The 23,289-nt window shown below is 40.3% G+C and overlaps 1 protein-coding gene across 1 annotated transcript in view; it reads left to right on the top strand.

Annotated features, from left to right (window-relative positions):
- Positions 1–19,668, top strand: part of LOC121509766 (rapamycin-insensitive companion of mTOR-like) — a 33,671-nt gene extending 14,003 nt beyond the window's left edge. Inside the window, exons 9-37 of the mRNA XM_041787427.1 lie at positions 88–155; positions 587–654; positions 762–844; positions 1,314–1,401; positions 2,101–2,191; positions 2,294–2,360; positions 4,969–5,049; positions 5,279–5,379; positions 5,575–5,740; positions 7,949–8,050; positions 8,488–8,534; positions 8,626–8,761; positions 8,847–9,046; positions 9,152–9,278; positions 9,417–9,581; positions 10,329–10,405; positions 10,532–10,610; positions 10,717–10,826; positions 10,906–10,993; positions 11,080–11,172; positions 11,265–11,371; positions 12,236–12,465; positions 12,554–13,643; positions 14,752–15,011; positions 15,117–15,323; positions 16,116–16,268; positions 17,570–17,693; positions 17,778–17,916; positions 17,998–19,668. Coding sequence (XP_041643361.1) covers positions 88–155; positions 587–654; positions 762–844; positions 1,314–1,401; positions 2,101–2,191; positions 2,294–2,360; positions 4,969–5,049; positions 5,279–5,379; positions 5,575–5,740; positions 7,949–8,050; positions 8,488–8,534; positions 8,626–8,761; positions 8,847–9,046; positions 9,152–9,278; positions 9,417–9,581; positions 10,329–10,405; positions 10,532–10,610; positions 10,717–10,826; positions 10,906–10,993; positions 11,080–11,172; positions 11,265–11,371; positions 12,236–12,465; positions 12,554–13,643; positions 14,752–15,011; positions 15,117–15,323; positions 16,116–16,268; positions 17,570–17,693; positions 17,778–17,916; positions 17,998–18,078 — 4,428 coding nt within the window. The 3' untranslated portion in view covers positions 18,079–19,668. The remainder of the gene's footprint in view (positions 1–87; positions 156–586; positions 655–761; positions 845–1,313; positions 1,402–2,100; positions 2,192–2,293; positions 2,361–4,968; positions 5,050–5,278; positions 5,380–5,574; positions 5,741–7,948; positions 8,051–8,487; positions 8,535–8,625; positions 8,762–8,846; positions 9,047–9,151; positions 9,279–9,416; positions 9,582–10,328; positions 10,406–10,531; positions 10,611–10,716; positions 10,827–10,905; positions 10,994–11,079; positions 11,173–11,264; positions 11,372–12,235; positions 12,466–12,553; positions 13,644–14,751; positions 15,012–15,116; positions 15,324–16,115; positions 16,269–17,569; positions 17,694–17,777; positions 17,917–17,997) is intronic.
- Positions 19,669–23,289: the final 3,621 nt, after the last annotated feature.

The following is a 23,289-nucleotide window of genomic DNA, read 5'->3' as shown; positions in this document are numbered from 1 at the left end:
ATTTCATTAATAAGAATAGTTTATTTATTTAGTAGGTTGTAAGGATTCTTTATGTATCAAGCATGTGTCTGTTTTGTGTCCTTCCAGCAAATCCTGGCACCTTTCACGGACTTTCACTACCGTCACAATGCAGATACGGCTGAAGGGCAACTCAAGTAAGTGTGTGCATGTTGAGTGTCACAGTAGAAACAAAAAGATAGTGTTTTGACATTTCCCCGTGTTTACCGTTTGCCGTGCTCCTACATTGGTAACACATTATTCATGGAGGCAAGTTAAGGGTTTGTGTAGTGTTTTTGTGATTTGAACCTTGTTATCCGGGCTGCTTGACTCCAGCATGACTTGCCTGAGGATGTGACGCAGGCCAAAGTCACGATAATCCGTTAAGTCATTCTAAAAGATTTGCTTTTATATAAAAGATCTTTTATTGATCCTCCTTGACTCCCTTTGATGTTTGGCTTGTGTGGTGAAGTTTGATCCTTTGTGAAATGCGTTTTAGGGCTTTGTGCCAAACAGAGATGTTAGTGATGTGTGTATGGAACATGATGTTCTGATTTTCCTTTTTTTTTTTTTTTTTTTTTGCTCACAGGGAGGACAGAGAATCTCGTTTCTTGTCTAGTAGGATGGCCATAGTGGCTGCCTTTCGCTCCTGGTCTGGTAAGGACATAGATGTAGTATGAAATGAGGGTTTTGTCAACTTTCTTTTTATACTGCTTGTGCTGTATTGTTATATAAGCACCTGCTCTTTCTCTGCCTTTACTTAGGGATCATCACCCTATGCAAGGCTGGAAATTCTGGGATCCAGTCTTTAATTGGCTTGTTGTGCATACCTAATATGGAGGTTAGGGTGAGTGTTGACACAGCTGCAAACAGGAAAATCTTTAACATTTACATATGCAACATTCAAGAAAGACTTTTGAGATAACTGCTGGAAAATTTGCCTGCAATTGTCATTACACGTTCAACTGTAAACACTTGAATTTTCTTTCTGCTTGGAAATGATCTCAAATAACCTATTTCTTGTAATGTAGTCTCTGAAGATTTAAAAAAAAAGATTTTTAGGTAAAATCTGGTTTTAATACGCAAGATAGAGAGTCAGTTATTTATATACAGAGGGCCACAGAAAGGTCACAACAGATATTTTCATCATGTTTCCAAAAAGCAGTTATCCATAGAAAAAACGTCAAGAAATGCGAGTGTTATTCTGCACATCAGAGGCATTTAGAAATCAGATCTTCTCCTCTAAATACTCGTAAATGTATCTTGTACTCAATCAAATGTGTCTATCTGACTGCTCTAATATAATTGCCCTGCAGAAAGGCTTGTTGGAGGTGTTATATGAGGTATTCAGGCTCCCTCTGCCCATCGTTACTCAAGACTTCACAGAAGCTTTTCTTAGTGTTGGTGAGTGAAACATCTTTTCTATCCTTAGAATTTGTTTTTATAGTTCCTCCCAGTATCTTTTATTCAAAATCAGGTTTATTGCCGACTAAATGCACACACAGACACACACACACCCACACACACACACACACACACACACACACAGTATTTGTCTTGTTGTTTTCTTTCAAAAAATGATGGAGAAGTAGAATTAAAAGGGGATAAAGCAAGTAAACAGCAGCACTCTTCTGCTAGGACTCAAGTATACTAAGTTAAAATTAAGTACAAAGAATAAGAATAGGAATATATGCAACAGCTGCCTGGTGCATTTCTGCATCTGCAAGGTCAACAATTGCCAGACTGTAAAAATACAGTGTCGGGTCAAGGGAAATGTGGTTTCTTTGGTAGTGTGATTATAGAAATGGTGTTAGCAAGGTATAAACATGAGAGCTTATAGCCTTGACCTTTGACCTCCAGAATCTAACCAGACCACCCTTGAAGCACAGTGAGTGAACAGGATATCTCAAAGATTTGAGTAGTCAGATTGACAGTTGGACAACTCACTAGCACAACACCTCTGTCCTCAGCAAAGATGTGCTGTATTTTTCAGCCTGAGTTCGATGTTCACGGTACACTGTAATTTATTGTTAAAATCCAAAGAGCAACCTTTGTTTTTCCACACACACAGTCAATGCTAATCTCTGTTATTCTCCTCCTCAGACCCAGCCAGGTTTCAGGACACCTGGAGACTTTCCGATGGGTTTGTTGCTGCTGAGGCCAAAGTTATCCTTCCACATCGGGCCCGCTCCAGGTGAGAGATCATACTTGATTAAAGTTGGAAAATTTGTGAAACTAAAGTCCTTTGAGCTTTTGCATGATCCATGAATTTACTTTTCTATTTGCTTGTTTTCAGGCCTGATCTGATGGATAACTACCTGGCGTTTGTTCTCTCTGCCTTCATCAGCAGCGGCCTGTTAGAGGTGAACTCAGATTAAAGCTTTTGTCACAGCTTTTTCACATAAGGGGCTCTATAGTAGGAGGAGTTGAAATTTTTGAGTGCTGTTAAATGATTAAAAACAATGTGTGATTAATTGTGAGCTTTTCAGTCAATTAATAACAATACATCATGTATCAATAATGTTGATAGGATTGCAGTGCAGGTCCTATTCTTCATCAAAATTTTTACTAAAGTCTCAAAAAAGTCTCAAAAGTTGAGATTCTTTACTAGTGGAATAATTTTCATGGTATGTGAAACACCAACTTTGATTAGGTCTGTCAAGATCAATCACATTAATTGTGATTAACTTAAGTCAACAATTAGTGCACTCTTTTTTTTTTAAATTGCAATGAATCTCATGATTTATTGTTCCTGTCCACACACTTTGGTTAAGCTGCTGCAACATCTCCCTGCAGCCACAGCGGCATAGAATTTATCCACTGCTGTTCCTCATTTCACTTTAAAAAACTCACAGATAGCTCAGTGGACAAGCCAAAAGCATCTGCACTTGTGTTTTCAAATATTTACCTTTTAACTGTAACCTTTTTTTCCTTTTCAATCCAAAACAAGTTCTGTTTTCTGTGGTTAATACATTGCCTGGCCACAAAAAAAGTCACCACCAAAAAAAGGTCACACACTCTAATATTTTGTTGGACGGCCTTCAGCTTTGATTACAGCATGTATTTGCTGTGACATTGTTTCGATAATCTTCTGCAATGTCACAAGATTTATTTCCATCCAGTGTTGCATTAATTTTTCACCAAGATCTTGTATTGATGATGGGCGAGTCTGACCACTGCGCAAAGCCTTCTCCAGCACATCCCAAAGATTCTCAATGGGGTTAAGGTCTGGACTCTGTGGTGGCCAATCCATGTGTGAAAATGATGTCTCATGCTCCCTGAACCACTCTTTCACAATTTGAGCCCGATGAATCCTGGCATTTTCATCTTGGAATATGCCCGTGCCATTAGGGAAGAAGAATTCCATTGATGGAATAACCTGGTCACTCAGTATGTTCAGGTAGTCAGCTGACCTCATTCTTTGGGCACATAATGTTGCTGAACCTAGACCTGACCAACTGCAGCAACCCCAGATCAAAGCACTGCCCCCACAGGCTTGTACAGTAGGCACTAGGCATGATGGGTGCATCACTTCACCTGCCTCTCTTCTTACCCTGATGCACCCATCACTCTGGAACAGGGTAAATCTGGACTCATCAGACCACATGACCTTCTTCAATTCCTCCAGAGTCCAATCTCTATGCTCCCTAGCAAACTGAAGCCTTTTTTCCGGTTAGCTGTACTGATTAGTGGTTTTCTTAAGGCTATGCAGCTGTTCAGTCCCAATCCCTTGAGTTCCCTTTGCATTGTGCGTGTGGAAATGCTCTTACTTTCACTATTAAACATACCCCTGAGTTCTACTGTTGTTTTTCTTCTATTTGATTTCGTCAAACGTTTTAAGTGATCGCCGATCACGATTATTCAGGATTGTTTTCCGACCACATTTCTTCCTGGAAGACGATGGTTCCCCACTATCCTTCCAGTTTTTAATAATGCATTGGACAGTTCTTAACCCAATTTTAGTAGTTTCTGCAATCTCCTTAGATGTTTTCTCTGCTTGATGCATGCCAATGATTTGGCCCTTCTTAAACAGACTAACATCTTTTCCACGACCACAGGATGAGTCTTTCGACATGGTTGTTTAAGAAATGAGAAGTTACTCATTGCATCAGCTGGGGTTAAATAACTTGTTGCCAGCTGAAAGATAATCGCCCATGCAGTAATTATCCAATAGGAGGCTCGTACCTAATTGCTTAGTTAAATCCAGGTGGCGACTTTTTTTTTGGGCCAGGCAGTGTATGTTAAAATCCTCAGTCTACCTTTAAAAGCAGGCCTATATCCAAACAGGAAGTCAATTACTGTCACTTTAAGGTTGTAGAAAGAAAAAACAAATGACACAAAAACAGTTTTGAATGCAAAATAGTGGGATTTTAAATGCAATGAAAAGGATGTAATTAATCATGATTAATTATGGAGATTTTGTGATCAATCGCAGTTAATTTTTTGATTTAACAGCCCTTTTTTTGATGAAGCAAGGATTATTGTTAACTATGTTACATGATGATTGAAAAAAGTAAAATTCCCTTAATGGCATCAAATTTCAGACAAGTTTTGCAGAAGAGACAGGGATAGATTTTTATTTCCATAAATGGGAAATCTCACATGCAGAAGACGTATGCAAGCTCAACCTCAGCACATCTGTGTGTCTGTATGTATGTGTGTTTCTAGCTAGAGACAGGAGGAGGGACTGAGGGCAGATTGTCCTCTAATCAGTCTCAGATGGTGTTGATTGCTAGGATGGATAATTAATAAAGAGCACAGTTAATTTTTGATGTGTCCTCATTAAATATACAATGCTACTTATGTGGATGGCAATGACATCAATGCAATTAATCTTTATACACTCGTTCTATTGTGTTGTATTAGTATTACTTTGATAGTACTATTTGCAATACATGTGTAAAACCACATTGTTTTGAAAGCTGCTGTTAAACCAAATGAACTTTTCTGTTGACACCTTTTTCACTCCAGGGTCTTGTTGAGGTTGTGACGAGTAGCGATGATCAGCTTGCTGTCAGAGCCACCATCCTTTTGGGAGAACTTCTACACATGGTATATAAAAAAATCCAAAAGGGCTCTTTTCTTTTAAATGTCTCTGAATAAAGTTCTGTTTGGCAATTTACGTTACAGCACACTGAAGAGAAAGAAGCATGTACACAACGATGTAGCTCTTTAAATTCAATATAACATAAAATTGAAAGATTTTTTTTTAAATCTGCACATTTAAATGTGTAATGTATCTTTCATTTCTTTCCTCTCCACCTGCCTTTCTCTTGTTCAGGCAAACACCATCCTCCCTCATTCCCACAGTCACCACCTGCACTGCCTCCCCACCCTCATCAACATGGCGGCCTCCTTCGATATCCCACAGCAGAAAAGACTGTAAGTACTCTCAGACACGCATGTTTGTTGTTCTTTACATCTTTTTCAGGCCTTACACACTTCGTATTTTGATCAGCATAGTGCTTGTCAGAGTAAACACAATAAATAAAAAAAAAAATTCATGATCATTCAATTTGAAAACCAAATTCCTAAAAGATCCCAACTTCTCTAGCGTTTGTATTTTTTTTTTTCCAGTCGGGCAAGTGCGGCCGTCAACAATCTAAAGCGTTTCCATGAGAAGAAGAAGAAAGGTTTGAAACCTCACAGTCTTTATCTGGATCACATCATCCGCAAGTCTGTGTCCTCACACAGCCGCAGAGAGTCACACTCTCGAGCCCACAGAGACATCTACGTCATTAAGGTAAAAACAGACATGTTTCATGTTCTAGATATCAAATTAAGCAACCATCAGTGCGAGGAGTGAATTCAGTTTATTAGCTTCATCCTATACCACTGCTGATAACAAATTCATCTTATGATTATGAGTTTAACACAAACACTGAAAAGGGCAAATGGGCTTCTACGTGAAATATTGACAAATTCTTTGTTTGCTTCCAAAATAACAGCCTTAATTTTGACAAAAAGCCTTAAGATTGACTTCAATATTGTTTGTACTTTTTTTATTTTATTGAGCAAATAACTTCATATTATACCCAACCACCCTCCTAAATTGCAATGTGTTGTCTCCTGTTTTGGCATGTGCTTTATACACAATATATGATATTAGAACAACTATTTGCAATCTTTTTTTTCAAGGTTTTTGCTAAATGCTTTCTCAGTGTACCTAGGACGGAAATGGCTCTTAACTGTCATTAAAGAAGAGGTGTGTCTCAAATAAATCAAAAATTAAACAGTGTTTCCCGAGGATTTTAGGAGACTTTGTGGGGGGACTCCAAACTTTCTGGGGGGTTTGGGGGCATGCTCCCCCTGGAAAAAGATTTGTACATTTTCTTTTCTTTCAAATGTCTTTTTATTATTATCATGTAAATTTTGCAAAGACAAATACCATACAAGATGACACTTTCTTTACCTTTTCACCCCTAAAACAAGAACAATCATGTAGGCCACAAAACATCCCAACATACAACAAGACAGGCACAAGAAACAAATAAACTATTAGCAAAAAGAAGCTGTTCCAAATTACAGAGTGGTAGGTCAAACTTGACATGTTGTAATAACACAAGGCTGTCCTTCCAATTAAGAGAATAGGCTAAGTTTAATTGTACTAAGATACTGAAGTTCTGGTTAGGATGTAGTGACCCCCCCCACCCACCCCAAACCCCAATGGGACAAAGAAGAGAGAGAGAAAGAGAGAGAGAAAAAGAAGGCAAATAACTAAACACAATATTGTGCTAAAATTTGTACATTTTAAAGCTAACAACATCAATCTAGTGCACTTTGAGGGCAAAATTAAGAGGCTAACTTTATAAAAATGTTTTTCTCTTCATTTTTTTGCTCCTTTAGTTCTTGTACCAGAGATCCATGCCACTTCCACTTCTAATTTTCATCTGTTCCCTGATCTGACCTCCTGATAAAGATTTTGGACGATGCCAGTTTTTGTTCTAGAAAAAAAAACTAGGTCCTGTAGGTCATGTGACTTACAAGAGCATCTCATGGCCACCAGAAAATTTTGTCACACCTTTCGTTTCATTTTACCTTTATTCCCTAATTGACTGATTTTTTTTTCTATTTGTTATTTGATTTTCTATTAATTTTCTATCGTATTAAACTATCTATTTGAATAATATGTGATTTAATTTATGAGTTATGTTCCTATTCTACAAAGACTAACACTTTGTTTATCCCTTTTAGTTTGATCTAACTTTGATATATAGAATCAAAGAAACTGAGAAGTTTCCTGCAAATACCTGCAGCCCGTGACTGTTTATGTCAGCTTTTGCTTCACATCATTTACCTGCCTCTCTGTTTTGAGGGGGTTTGATCATGTTTTGTATGACTAGTTATCAATATTTATCTGTATTTCCTATTACATGATATGTCAGATTGACACTCAATCTTTGTAATCTCACACTCACACGCTGAGGTTTAATCATTGAAGATAATTATATTACTGGAATATTAATTACTCATAGCACGCTAATCAGCCCATGTGCATGACACAGAGACGGTGAAAGTGCATGCATTCACAGGGCAGTGCGCCTATATACGCTGATCCTGCAGCATCAAGTGGAAAGGAACAAGTGCAGAGAAAGCTCTATGTTTATCCACGCTTAAAGGCTTCTCTAGTTTGTGTGCATCAAGCTCGCTCAGATACCGAGCACAGAGGTCATCAGCGCTTTAGACTCTGTAGCTGTGTGTTAGATGTGTGTGCAGTATGAAACTTCTCGCGTACATGCATGGTTTTAATCTCATGAAATGTAATTTTAATGAGGTGAATTAAACTTTAATGGGGGCAATTAGCAGAATAGTTTATGCTATTAATGGGAAACACTGGTTAAATTGTTGCAAAGCTTCTTTCTTACTGGAGTTGTACTTAGTAATTGAATGTGTTCATGCCTGTTTTTACCCACATTGTTTGGTTAGTTAATGTTTTTGTGCTTGTGTTCAGGACACAGAGGAAGCTCTGATGATGAACTTGAGAGATAGTCACATCCTCAACCACAAGCAGAACCTGGAGTGGAACTGGTTGCTTATAGCCACCATCCTAAAGGTCAGGGAATTTTTCATTTTGCATGATAAATGCCTGATAAATTATATATGTGTGTAACATGTAAAAAGCAACAAAACAGTGTAAACTATGAATTTCCCTATGGGGATGAATGAAGTGCTACTACTTTAAAATAAGAGCTTTACTAGTTTAAAAGGAGATTCATATGCCAGGTGTCTCTAACATATGTGTAAAAAAAAGAAAAGAATATAATGAAAGATCATCAAATGTAATTCCAAAAACACAGATGATAAAGGATGTTATCAAGTATTAAGTTAATAAAGGGTTAAAAAAAGAGAAATACAGTGCCTGAAGGATGAATAGAGCTGTGATAAGTTATGTAACAGACAAGGCTAAGTGCGACTACAATGAGATTATTGTCAATAGTATTGTAACTTTTTATTACTGTTTAAAGATAAAATCATATTTTCTCTCCCCAGTGGCCAAATGTAAACCTCAGGAACAACAAAGATGAACAAATGCACAAGTAAGACTCAATACTATCGTGGTTTTAAATGATTTGACATACTTTTCTGACGCCTTGTTTTCAATGCTGCTTTGTTTTCTGTGTCCCGTAGGTTTGTACGAAGGCTGCTGTATTTTTATAAGCCCAGTAGTAAGTTATACGCAGGGCTGGTATTGGATCATCCAAAGTCCAGACAACTCACTGTGGTCGGCTGTCAGTTTGTGGAGTTCCTCATGGACTCAGATGAGGTTAGAGATGCACCCACAGAAACCTTTTTTAATTCCCATACTCTAGTTTCAACCTTTTTTTTCCTCCTCTTTGAAATGTCACCAGGATGGTCAGGGTTACCTGGAGGACCTGGTGAAGGACATGGTATCATGGCTGTCCTCGTCCTCAGGGCTGAAGCCTGAGCGCTGTCTGCAGAGTAACGGCCTGCTCACCACACTCAGCCAACACTACTTCCTCTTCCTTGGGACGCTATCAGCGCACCCTCAGGGGGTCAAACTGCTGGAGAAATGTGGCCTGTTTCAGTGGTGAGTGCACAGATAAAAACTGAATTTCAAGACATTGTAAAACAGGGAAATGTAAGTTTAACTGACTCATTTAATTAAGCCTAATTCTAACTTGTATTTTTTTAGCCTGTTGAATCTGTGCTCTGTGAAGAACCAGGATGCTGTGCTGAAACTTGCTGTTTCCACACTGGACTACAGCAGAGACGGTCTGGCCAGAGTGATCCTCTCTAAGATCCTCACTGCTGCTACTGATGTAAGAACGCAACAACAAAAACAGGGCATAATAGTCAAACATAGGTCCTCCTGCAATGTTCATCTACTAAAAAGAGCAAGCGAATAACATCCTCATGTTCCCTGGTTCCCCTTTGCTGTCCCTAATCTTACCGAGCAGATATGCAGGTTATATGCCACCAAACACCTCCGTGTGCTGCTGCGTGCGGGTGTGGAGTTCTTCAGCAGCTGGGGGATGGAGCTGCTGGTCACACAGCTCCATGACCACAGCAAGGCTGTGTCCATGGAGGCTCTGGACATACTGGACGAGGCCTGCGAGGACAAGGTGACTGCATGGAAAGATACTTTATTTTTAGGGGTCTGTCAGCTGTATAGAAGTTGACTGGAGTGTTTGCTGGATTAGGATGCATTAAATAGTGTTAACTGATATTGTAAGGCTGGAGATTTACTTGTTGCACAAACATGCCTGTCAGAAAAACTGGAATAAAATAGTTCAAATTCAGAAGCTGAAGTTTAACCCTGTAGCTTAAGGACATAAGACCAGTGTATCAGTTCAATGAGGGACCCTGTAAACTGGTGACTTTCATTCAGGTATGTCCATGGCTGTTTTTTCATATACTGTATGTCTAATGAGTTTATTTTGACAACGTTATAGAATTTAACAAAAGGTCATTCATGAAGACACTTTCTGTTTTAAACAGCTGTTATAACTGTTAATTTCAGTTGCTTTTAAATTTAGTCTTTGTCTTTGGATAAAAAGTTAAGTATTTTTGTCAGAATTTAGTCATTTCACTCATGAAAGTTTCAGTCTAGCTTTAGATCTCATTATCTATAAATGAAGTCAGCTGAAAGTCACCATTCAGCACAGTCACCAATTACAATGAAATACCGTGCTGTTATGTCTGTGAACGGAGAAAAACATTTTAAGACATTGATGCAGATGTGAACATGAGGTGAAACACCAAGTGTATATCTGGCCTAAGAGGCTGTGCTGAAAGATAAATGCACTTAAAGCCAGTAAGATTGAGTTTATAGTGTCTGACAGTTGGCCTGTATTTCTGTTGTATGACAGGCAAACCTCCACGCTCTGATCCAGCTGAAACCAGCTCTGTCCCACCTGGGAGACAAGGGCCTCCTGCTGCTCCTCCGGTTGGTGTTTACCACAGCATTACTGCTCACCAAACACATCTTACGTTAGATGATATTTTCTGTATTTCATGAGGTGTGCCAGCATTTATATTCTTTCTTATACTTAATCTTGTTTGTGCTGTTTAGGTTCCTGTCCATTCCTAAAGGTTTCTCCTACCTCAACGAGAGGGGTTACGTCAGCAAACAGCTAGACAAATGGCAAAAGGTGATACAAAATGTATCATCCACAGACCATTTGAAATTATTTTTTCTTGCTTCAGTTGTTTGTTGAATTAATGAGAGCACTTAGTAATAACGCTGTTTGTTTGTAGGAATATAACCTAAAGTATGTGGACCTGATAGAGGAGCAGCTCAACGAAGCACTAACAACATACCGCAAACCTGTTGATGGAGACAACTACGTCCGACGCAGCAACCAAAGGTGAGAAGCAGCTTGTTATCATCTGATGAGTGCAGGAAACACAGTTGAGTATGTGTGACGAACTCATCTCTGTTTGCAGGTTACAAAGACCAAATGTCTATCTCCCTGTGCACTTGTATGGTCAGCTTGTTCATGATAAGACAGGGTGCCACCTACTGGAGGCTCAGGTAAATATCCACATGCTAAGCTCTGAGCAGCGTAAGGTTATGTAGATTTTTAAACACTCATCTTAATATCTGTCTTTATCCTCCAGAGCGTGGTTCCTGACCTCAGCTACACGGTTCGCTCCCCGATGCTGGACACCTGGGAGGGCATCAAACAGCTTAAGGCTGCTCTCTGGGCTCTGGTCAGTATCACTCCCTGCTAGTTAATGCTACAGTTATTCTGAGATAGTCATAGTAGAGGAGATGGCTCTGACTGTTTTTGCTTTCCCTACAGGGTAATATTGGCTCTTCAAACTGGGGTCTGAATCTCCTGCAGGAGGAGAATGTCATCCCTGACATCCTGGCATTGGCTCAGCACTGTGAGGTGCTCTCAGTACGAGGGTGGGTTTACCATGTTCACTTTTTGCTGGTATTCTGATATTCCTGTCCATCTGAAAGTTGTTTGATTTTCTTCTGCACAACCACAACATTCTCACTGAACAGTTTTCTGCTGTTAGAACCCATAAAAAAATTATTAAAGTGACTAATAGTGAAGAATAAAAGGCAGAAAAAGAAAAATAGTTGCATATTGTGTATGTGCAACTCATCAGGACTCAGTCATTAAAATGTATTTAACCAATAGTTGTCGGATGGATTATACGCACATTGGCCAAACCCTGAAAATGAATGAAAATAGAAGTAGTTTTGGAAACATTTTTGTCTTTTTTAGCCTTCCTTCCTATCACAAGACTAATCAGTGTATAAGGATCAAATTTGATAGCCTCACAGATCGCAGGAAAGGCCGTTTTTATGTTTAACTGGACTACACTGAATCTGGCATGCTGACCCAAGTCATGTCTCCAACACATCAAATCATACAAACTTTCAAATACCTATGCTTATGCTGGAATGCATAACGAAACAGAGCAGACCAGTTGGGTTTTGCGCCACTTTTCAAACACTTTTCCCTCTCATTAGTTCATTTTCTGTACATTTGCAAACTCCATACAGCAAAAGCAGATGGTACTAAAAGACACAGCTGCACAAAAACTGCAAGTTGTCAACTTTGCCTAACAATGGAAAATTGTCACTCAGGAGGACACTTTGAACCTTTTTCCCTTTGGGAGATTCCAAAACTAGACTGTACCTTATGTACTGAAGTGTCTTAACGTTCATTTTTTTACAGTAACTAAGGAATATAACCAGCCAGCCAGAACAAATTAATATGTCTGAAATTTTGTGTTGACTTTCCTCTTTTATCCACAGGACGTGTGTTTATGTGCTGGGAGTGATCTCAAAGACCAGGCAGGGCTGTGAGGTGCTGAAGCAGTATGGTTGGGATGCGGTGAGGCACAGTCGCAGGACGCTGTGGCCTGTCACTCCAGAAGAGGTCGACGCACAACTTACCTCTGAACTCTCCTCAGTGCCGAGCACACTCAGTCTGAACTCTGAATCCACGAGCTCGCGCCACAACAGTGAGAGCGAGTCTCAGCCAAGTGCGTAGAGCTGACTGTTTCTGCTTTGTCTCTGTCTGTTGGGGAAAATGAAAATACTCTGATACTGATAATCTCATTGTTCTCTCAGATATGTACATCCTGGACGATGACAAGTGTGACATACTGGACTCGTCGGACGAACCCTCTTTCTATCTACACTCCAAACCAGTCAAGGACCGCAGCCCGTTCACCATTCTGGCCTCCACACGCTTTGTTCGCACTCGTTTCCTCAACTCCCTGTCCCTCCCCAGCAAGAAGCTACGGTCCACCAGTGACCCCAAGACTCCAACCGGTGCTCGAACCCCAACAGAACTCAAGACAGGGAGTATGAGGCGAAACAGGACAGTAACAGAGCCGTCTGTGTACAGTCCCAACCAGGACGTCTTCACCCCTGTGTTTAATGGCAGAGTAGTGCCCAAGAGTCCCACGGTCAGCCTGGAAACGTCCTTTGTGGGGACCAGGGGGGGCTCAGAGGAGCAGCTGATGGACGGAAGGCTGGCCAGGGGAGGAGGCTCAGGCCTAGGACTCAGCAGCCTTGGAGGGCATGGGACCATGGAGCATCCAAGCCGGGAGAGGGAGCAGAGCAGCAGAGAGCGTCTCGCAGGAGACGGTGGCTCCTCGTCTGGTAATGTGGCAGGGGGAGGAGGGGGAGGTACTCAGTTTAAAAGCCGCAGTCAGAGCTTTAACACGGACACCACAACTAGCGGTATCAGCTCCATGAGCTCCAGCCCCTCCAGGGAGACCGTAGGAAACCCTGAGCATCCCGAACCTGAACCGGACTCATCTGACTGCGTGAGCCTCAACACGGTGGTGTCCGCCAAGACTGTCAAAACCCTCTCCTCCCTCACACCGCAGTCTCAGACCAACCACATGTCCACATCAAAGTCTTCAACCGTCTCTTTGGTACCGCCTGGCTCCTCGCACACTCTCCCCCGTCGAGCCCAGTCTCTCAAATCTCCTTCAGTCACTACCATCAAGAGCCTGGCTGACTGCAGCTTCATGTACACTAGCCCGCGGGACGCGCTGGGCTACGCTACGTTGAAGAGGCTGCAGCAGCAGAGGATACACCCGTCTTTATCTCACAGTGAAGCACTGGCATCACCTGCCAAAGACGTGCTGTTCACCGACACCATCACCATGAAGACTGGCAGCCTAGACTCTAGATTAACACCTCGCAGGTAAGCAGCCAATACAGCAGAGACAAAATCAGTGAAAGCAGAGTCTTTTGCAACTGAATTAATCTGTTTTCCCATCATCTACATGAATCCGTTTAACCTTTGTTATTTTGGAGAAATGTGTTTGGAGTCCATCAGGAGAAAGGGCTATGTGGAGTTGTGTTTTGATTTCTCTCTGCTTTGGTAATGACAGCTGTAAGTGTGTTTCTGTGCACCCTCTGCTGTGTCTGTCAGGTTATCAGATAGGAGGGGCACCTGTCCAGAAGCCAGCGTCTTAAATCCGTATCGCAGGCTGTCCAGAACACTTGTACCGCGGTGGGTGGACCTACTCAGTGTCCTCCCGAGTAGAGATGTAGCTCCTATCACCGAATCAGTCAAAAAAGTCCCTGCTGCTTTGATTTAGTAACAGCTCTATGCCTTCAGATTTTATGCCACTGCTTTAAATCCTGTTGCCCTGTAGTGTGATTTTGACCCCATGTAGTCTGAGAGGTTGATGGTTTTCCCTCCTTTTAGAGATGTAACCCTTCGTAGACGTGTACACAGGTAGAGAAAGATGCCACAGGGCTGAAAATACCGATTCTTAACCCTCACTGCACAATAAACTCACATTTCACTTTAACATTTTTCACTTTTAATAGTTAATTAACCCTTTCAGTTGATATATGAAACAAATTTGATAACATTTAAATCCCTCTTTGTAGAAATAATAACCAAAAAATGCAGTGCTAATGGTTTTAACTAATCATTTAGACCCTAAATTTCTAAAAACAATATGAAATAACATCAGGAGTGTCATCCTTTTTTCCTCAAAGATGTTAAATAACTTTGAAAAGAAAAAGGGCAGATTTTTCTCTTAGCTTGGAAACTTTAATACTCCAAAAAATCTAGCTATTCGTCATAATTTCAAGGGTGTTTTATCATGTCTCCTCTGCTTTCTTCTGTCCTGAAAACTGGCTACAGTTTCTCACAGTGATCCCTTCTCACAGACTTTTCTCACAGTTTGTGTTTCTGTGCTTTTATCCAACATTTTTCACTTACTCCTCACGTTCCTTATCTGTCCCAGTCTCTCCCCCCGGATCCTCTCACGCACCTCTCCTCTTGCCCTCCCTAGGTTTCTGAAGGCTCTTAGCTTTGCCTCTCTGGACAAGGAGGAACTTCTCAGCCCAATAAACCAAAGCACTCTTCATCGCTGCTCCTCAGTGCGCTCTATGGTCTCTAGTGCCACCTATGGGTGTAATGATGACTATATTGGCCTTGCACTGCCTATGGACATTAACGACATGTTTCACATTAGAGACTCAGCATATTTTCAGCAAAGGATCAGCCCGCCTTCAGAGGAGCGTAAACGCTTCCTCTTTGGTGATGGAGATGGTAAATGCTTTTTTTTTTTTTTTTTTTTTCTCTGTAATTATTAATACATCATAACATTGTAAAAACACATTTTATCAGTTTTAACCACTGTTTTTCTCTCTACAGGTGATCGCCCTGCTATCCCCGTCCTGAAGCAGCAGTTCAGCATCTCTGAGCTCATCGTGTGTCGAGGTGACGGTCAGAACCACACGATTGGGTCAGAAGAAACTGGTCTGCAGGACCACACTGAGGAGAGCTGCCTCTACTGTGTCGGAGCCATCGTCCTCGGATACCCGACGCAGCCGCAGATTAACAGCACACACCCTCGCACAGGTGAGATGACACACTTACTCAGTCCTACATGTCCACCAGGGTGGGAAATTAGCACCCGCCACCAGCCAAATGGGGGTACTTTTGAGCAGTTTTGGGTTAATTAACTCAACCTACTAGCCACTGGGGCAGGTAAATAAGTAGCCTGACCTAACAGAGTGAATTTATCATGTAAACGGCATAGATTAAACCCCCTTTTTCTGCCTGTTCCCACTAACTCTATGAGCAAAGCCAAGTGGCCCTACACAGTCACTGACCAAAAAAACCCTTCCTCCTCCTCTCTTTATAAGAGCTGCTGTTGAATGTTTACAGGCAGCTGTGTTCTGGGATGGGTTGACTTGGTATTGTTTGAGAGTAGTTCTCCTCTGCAACTGGTGCATCTGCTAAAGTTGTGTTTGAGCCAATGTCTTGCTTGTTACAAGTCCAAGCTAATTAAACCATTCCTGAATATGGAAATCACACACACAATGTTAAATTCTAACCAGTCTGACACTCATAATGCAGGAAAATGCCTTTATTTTTACTGTGCCCCTGCAGGGAGCACAGCAAACTTTTGCATGGTTGATCACGGGAAAAAAAAAACAGTTAATATTATCAACAGTTTATTGTATCATACCTTATTAAATAATGCTGCTTGTAAAAATAGCGTGGCTGGTAAAAATAATTATGACTAGTAGATTTTTTAACCCACCAGCCGCAGTGGCAGATAGATGAAAAAGTTAAATTCCAGCCCTGATGTCCACTCACTAAGCTTGTGTCACATTGTAATGGATTATCTTTATGTTTTTCTGCCAGACTATGTTGATTTTCCATCATGGGGTGGGCAGAGCGGCCATCGTCTGGAAGTGATGCCTCAGTCAAAGTTCTCTGGTGTGTCGGGCTGCAGCGATGCTGCTGTGTCTCAAGGCTCAATCAGTAGCACGCCCACACCTGGTGACATCGTCATCGGTAAGATCACATAGTCCACTAATCTGTTCATGAAGGCATTATCAAGATGTCTTGTTTGAAAAGTTAGAAACATGCTGACTTGGTAAAATTTGTAAAAATTAATGTCAACACAACTTTTGCCAATACTAGTCAAAATAATAATAAATAATACATTTTATTTATAAGCGCCTTTCTGAACACTCAAGGTCACTTTAAAGATAAAAACAGGTACAATAAAAAACAATAGATTAAAGCAAACACACTATAAAATGGGACAAAGTAATTATAAAGAATAGGCTATCCTGAACAGGTGAGTTTTGAGTCTGGATTTGAAGAGAGGGGGAGAGTCAATGTTCCAGATGTCTGGTGGGAGTGAGTTCCAGGGTCGTCTGCTCCCATGGTGCTGAGACAGGCTGAGGGCACGGTGAGGTGGATAGAGGAGGAGGATCTGAGGGAGTGGGAGGTGGTGGCTATGTGGAGGAGATGGAAGAGATAAGGGGAGGCGAGATTGTGGATGGCCTTGAATGCATACAGAAGGATTTTGAATTATATTCTGAATTTAACCGGGAGCCAGTGGAGCTGCTGTAGGATGGGGGTGATGTGGTGAAATGAGGGAGTTTTGGTGATGATACGAGCAGCTGAGTTCTGAACCAGTTGAAGTTTATGGAGAGATTTGTGAGGGAGACCAAAGAGGAGAGAATTACAGTAATCAATACGGGAGGTAAGAGGCTGTGGACAAGAATAGAAGTGGTATGGGGTTGAGGGAGGGGCGGAAGTGATTGATGTTGCATAGATGGAAGTATGCAGAATGGGTAATACTGTTGATGTGAGCTTGGAATGATAGAGAGCTGTCGAGGATGACACCCAGACTCTTGACCTGTGGGGAGGGGGAGACTGAGGAGCTGTTAATTGTGAGGGAGAGGCTGTCAGCTTTGGATGAAGTGGATTTGGTACCATTGAAGAGAATCTCATCTCTATGACTGTTTAATTTGAGGAAGTTTGAGGTGAACCATTTTATTTCAGATAGGCAGTTGGTGAGGGAGGGGGGTGGGAGAGAGGAGTTGGGTTTGCTGGAGAGGTAGAGATGGGTGTCATCCGCGAAGCAGTGAAAGTGGATGTTGAATTTTCAGAAAATATTGCCAAGGGGAAGGAGGTAGATGATGAAAAGAAGAGGCCCCAGGACAGAGCCCTGGGGCACACCTGAAGTGACTGGGGGAGGGCTGGGATGTGAAGTATTTGAGACGGTTGAACTGATGCAATAAGATGCATTTAGTCTGACTGACACATTGTACTAAGAGTATTTATTTCTGCATGTCCCTCAGGTGGTAAGGCGATATCAGAGGACGGCCCTGCCTCTCGAGTTTTGCTGAGGAAGGAGGTCCTCCGACTCATCATCAACCTTAGCTCCTCTGTTGGAACCAAAGGCCATGAAACAGGACTACTGACGTAAAACTCTCTTCTTTACTGTACACACTGTGTGATGTATGCAAACTTGCAGAAAATCAAAGTTATTTTTTCCCCTCCCTGTAGGATAAAGGAGAAGTTTCCCTACGCGTTTGACGACATCTGCCTGTACTCCGAGGTTTCTCACCTCTTAGCTCACTGTATGTTCCGTCTGACCTCCAGGCGATTCATACAGGAACTTTTCCAAGATGTGCAATTCATGCCAGTAAGACACTGTTCCACCTTCTTTTTCTACATTTTTTAAAAGCATATCTCAATTATAACATCCCTTTTTCTCTTTTATCAGTTGTTCGAGGAAGCCGAAGCGATCCTGACAAAGCTACCAAAACCTGTTGAGGAGGACATCAGCCCTGCTGCAGAATCCTGATCAACCTCTCCCCTCTTTGTAATTTTTTTCTCTGCACAGCCCCAGTCCTGCCACCCTACAAACATGGACATAAAGGCTAAGGAAAAAAAAGACATGGCTGTATGGATGGGGAGGCGTTTGGCATGTCTTTGTTGCTCAAAACAGAGTATAAGCCAAGGGAGAGGAAGAGGGGGAGGTGGTCTTCGCTTGCTTTTTTTCCAGCAAACACGAGTTGGAAACAAAGGACTTCGATATCTGTAAAACATAACCTGACATGCCTAATGCTGTTCAGACTTTTTTTTTAACAGTTTACAGTAAAAAGGGGGAGCCGCTTAACCAAAAACTGTTTTCAGATGGGTTCAATCTCGAGCAACACTCAATAAAACATCAACATAATGCTAAAGGACAAGCTGGATCATTAAGACAAAGACTCAACTTTATGTTTAAAAACAAAAAGAAATAATTCTCTCGACATTTTATCCCTTTTCAGAGGTGGTGTTTTTCTGTCATGAAAATGAATAAGGCATGTTGTTGTGTCTACCCAGTGATTCCTCAGACCCTTTTTCTTCTTCTCAAACAAAAAACACTACAATAGGGTCCTGTTGTTTTCACATTTTTTAACCTACCTGGTTCACTTCCTGCCCCCAATTTGTGCTTCTGCTTCTCTTGCCTCGCCACTTCCTACAACCTGTAGCCTCTCGACAGCACAGACAGCCAATTCCTTTTCTATTTCTTGTATCTCAGACAATCAGACATCACTGGTATTGAATTTTCTACAGCACTATATATGCCACCCTTACATAGTAAATGAGGAGAAAAGCATGTGACTTGATGCTAGTTAACGCCATCCTTTTCTCGCTTAGGACCTTTTATGTCTTCTTCAGCCATTGCATTCTTAGCAAAGCTTCTCAGGAGGGCAGATGCTGTTTGAAAAGATGTTTGAGTTATCTGTAGAATTATTTATTACAGATTTAATAACAAAAACCTGATGTCTCTAATAATCCTGTGTAAGCCGAGCAGCTGCCAGACTGCCTTCTTACCTCTGTGCTTCACTTCCTGCATGTGCAACAAGCATGGCAAAGTGTTTATTGCTTGTAAAATGTTTTTTAAAGAAAAAATAGGTTGCCATAACATGCTGCCATTACATTTTAGGAATATATTAACCCCTGAAACTGTTTCCACAATGCAATATCACTGTCTGTCATTGGCTGAGATGGAGGGAGACGAAGGAGTGCGATGACTTAAGGATTTGTAAAAGGTTTCAAGGGAAACGGGGGGGATCTCTGTTTCCATTGGCTTGTTTTTTGCTATAATGCTGCTACACAAATGGACTCATAGAGAGATGATTCATAGATCAGCTGAGTGATGTCAGATCCGATCTATTTATTATATGTCTGTACCATAGAGTGAGCTCAACCAGAGAAGAAAAAGTTATTTATATTTTTTCCTCAAGACTGTATTATAATTTAAAAAGATTTTTTTTCTTTTTTGCCTGAATCGTGGTTCCCCTTGTATAATGTGTACAGTATGTTTTTGGGGGCATTGATGACCTAAAGAAACATACAATCCTATCAAAGGGATGCATTGTTAATAAAACAAAAAATTGAAATACCCAAAATCTTTTACACTCATTTCATTCCTTTTATCAGTAACATATGTCAATATATACAGCACTTAACAAATTTATTAGACCACCTGTCATATTTGTCTCAGAGACCATCCAGCATCATGAATTGCTTTAATGCAGACTCCTTCATTTTCAGTGAGCTCTCCACGTTTTACCATTTTGAACAGGAATGAGGAATTTCAAACTGAATTCACCCAAATTTGAGTTGGCTCACTGGGCTTCTCTGAGAAGTCAGAAATTAATCAAGCATAACATTCAACCACTAAAACTAATTTTTCTGTTCAGGAATGCAAGTAAATAACTATAATTTGACATATTAATCAAGAAATATTAATGTGCTTTACTATTTTTTCAGTTTTTTGTAAGTCAGTAAATTTGAAAATTCATGGATAACAATAATAATTATATTTAAGCATTAAAAATATCATTTGGGTTAAAGAGCTTCTACATATTGGTGTATTAACCATTGCAGAAACATAAAAAATGATTTTGGTAATTACCAATGCTGTTAATTTAGGCCAGCTGTGGCATAAACTTTACTTTGGTTAGGGTTAGAGTGTCTAATAAATTTGTTAAGCACTGTATCTTAACCTCAACTTCAAATTTTCCCCTCTGAAGTTCTAATCTGTACCCAGGCATGTTAACATCCAACGTTAAAAAGGAAGCCATTATGAAGTGTAACAAAACTCCAGTTTACCTTGTTTTCACTGAAGGCTAACTCTTCAAGGAAACCCTGCATCAGGGTTTCCAGGTCCACAGTTTTCCCATGGGATTGTTTTACTTTTACGTACTGCCATGGGTTTTGTATTGTTTTTTTTTTTTTTGTCCGCGGGTCAAGTGGACCCATCTTAGATGTCTTATGTATTAGTATTTAATGTCCATAGCAGAATAAACTACTTTATATACACTCAAATACAACTAAATAAACCAGCAGAGAAGCAGGAAGACCTGGAACATGGCACAAAACCAAAGATCTGTGCCATTACACACACAGAAGCAGCATCCCTGCACACACAAAAGCAATATATGTGGTGTGGCAAAGTTTTACTGACTTATTTTGAATTTCAGCATTGGGCCTGGGATGGTTTTGGACTAGTTTTTATCAGCCATTGGGCTGGTTTTGCCACACAGACCTGGCAACCCTGACCTGCATCTAGACATGTTAAACATTTTTGATTAACATTGTCTTTAACATGTATGTTGTACAAAGACATACATTAGATAAACATTTTGAGAAAGTTTATTAAAGTCCTATACTTAGTGATATTGTTCAATGGTAATGATGTCAGAAGGTTGCATTGCTTTTATTTCTACTTATTTCCAGTTGCCCTTGCTTAAACCAACACTACAGTGACTTTCTTGTAGTCCTTTTCACTACAGCTGCATTAGTAACCTGACATGCCAGATGGATTTAGATTCGCCAGTAAGAAACACGGAAACGGGCGAATCCATCTGCTTTGCAAGGTTACTGCATAAGAAGGCTTTAAGGATAAAAGACCATAGGAAGAGATGTGGGTTAAAAGTACCCATAATGAACTGGACAAAAACGCTGGCCCACATGTCAAACTGATGTTTAAGTATTCTTAAATGTTATTAACTTTTAGTCTATTTCTTTACACTATTTAAGATACTTATAAAATACAAAATATTAATCAGGCTGAGGTGGTTCATTCAAAATGTCTTCATATGCAGGGTTCCTATTAAAGCCAAAGAATCCCCATAAACGTCCCTTATCTAAACGACATTTTTTACAGTAGAAATGTAGCTTCTTTAACATTAATTTAATGTTAGAAACCGTGGGGCTATGGGGTAGATTTTTTCACAACTTGTCTGCCTTAATTACTATAACACCAAAAGTTAAACAGAAACAGACATTAGAAAGGGGAAGGTCAGGTTTGACCGTCACGGAGGGAACAAACAGTGTTGATAGTAAAATGTCAGCTAGCTACACACCTCGACTAGGCCTCGGTCTATTTGCGGTAAGTAGTTGTGAAGTCAAGTTAATTTTCAAATTCAATAATGTCCTTACAATTATGGACGTTAAAAAGAACTGGCTAATCACTGAAGTAGCCTAAAAATTTACTATTTCGGTTTACTGATATGCAGGCGACATTAAGCTAACATCGGCAGAGTTGCATCCTGGGAAAAAAGACATGTCGTAAACACAGGCTGGTATCACTCAGATGTGAGCTTTCTGTCTTAGAAACACTAGCATTATTATATTATTTTAATTCAAAGGACCAGAACATAGCGCAAGTTATTGTCGGTGCAGGAGAAGAAAAACTGTCTACAGCCAAAAATAGTGATTTGTATTTCAAACAGCACCTACCCAACCAACATGCTCCTGCTAAACTAATCCCCCACAGTCCAGCACCAACAACCAGTGCAGGTAAAGATCATGTGTTTTAAAAGTATACACTTATATAAGTGAATATTATTTGTATGATTGATTGTAAATATTTAGGCAAAATTGAGTAACACTTAAGTTATTTTCCCAATCAGTTAGTTTCTTTTATAATGCAGTAGCTCAGTACATGTGTTGTTTAATTGATAAGTAGTGATGATACTTTCTCCACACTGCTCTACCACAGGCCCACCAGGACATGAGCCTGATGGTGTAACATTGTTTTATTTTATATCATGTGTCTCATACAGCCCAGCCAGTGAGCAGATTTCATCTGACCCCCAATTTATTTTCAGGAGACAGTATATTTTGAAAAACAATTGCATGGTAATTTTATTACTTAAAAATGAAGCATAATTGAAGTAAAATACTATCATAAATATCAACATGTCATGACATTTCTAAATGTGGCAGACCAAATGAAGCCAAAGTGATACTCAAATGAAGAGCCAAATAACCCAGATCAGTAAAAAGAGCCATAATTCCCATCAGTACTGGCTTAGCAACAACCAAGATTGTCTGGAGGCGGGTCAAGGAGTGTCGATAGTAGCTGCAACAGAAGCACTGTGTGTGTTGCTAGCGTTTACATGCTCAGTGCCAGACTTGGTAATTTTGGGGCCTTCCTCATCCATTGCTTTCCCCATTTTAAACCCTCATATATTTAAGAAAGCCCAAACAAAACAAAAAACATAAACAGTTAATGCCACAAAAATTTTTAATCCTGTTTGTATAAACAAAATAATCTCTATAGAAATATACTTAATTGTTTCTTTATTTGTTACGTAGGGGGTGCTTAATAGGATGATTTTAGATTGTGAAGAAATAGAATGTGTTGATATGCTAAATCTGATTTATCATAGAATCAGCTCTAGTACTTCTACATCTGTTCAGTCACTCTCTCCCTGGTGCAGAAAATGCACAAATTTAAACCAGAAAATAGATAAAAAATGCAGGAAAAGAAATGTTTGGTGCTTATTCTGGAGAAGACCAGAATAAGCCTTCATTTTTCAGCCCAACGTTTGACTACAGGCAGGCAGGGATGCATTTGGTTCACAGTGCTGTAACCAAGATTCACTGGACCCTCCTAAGCCCTAGCTCTTTGCTTGTTACTTGTTTACTTCAAAGTTAGCTGGAGTTGTGTTTGCAACACAGGCAGCTTCTATTGTTTGGCTTTAAAATGCCTGTATGATTGTTTGGAAAC

Source organism: Cheilinus undulatus, linkage group 5, assembly GCF_018320785.1.
Source record: "Cheilinus undulatus linkage group 5, ASM1832078v1, whole genome shotgun sequence".
Lineage (NCBI taxonomy): Eukaryota > Metazoa > Chordata > Actinopteri > Labriformes > Labridae > Cheilinus > Cheilinus undulatus.
The sequence above is the reverse complement of the archived record's forward strand: the minus strand, read 5'-3'. Positions and strand labels throughout refer to the sequence as shown.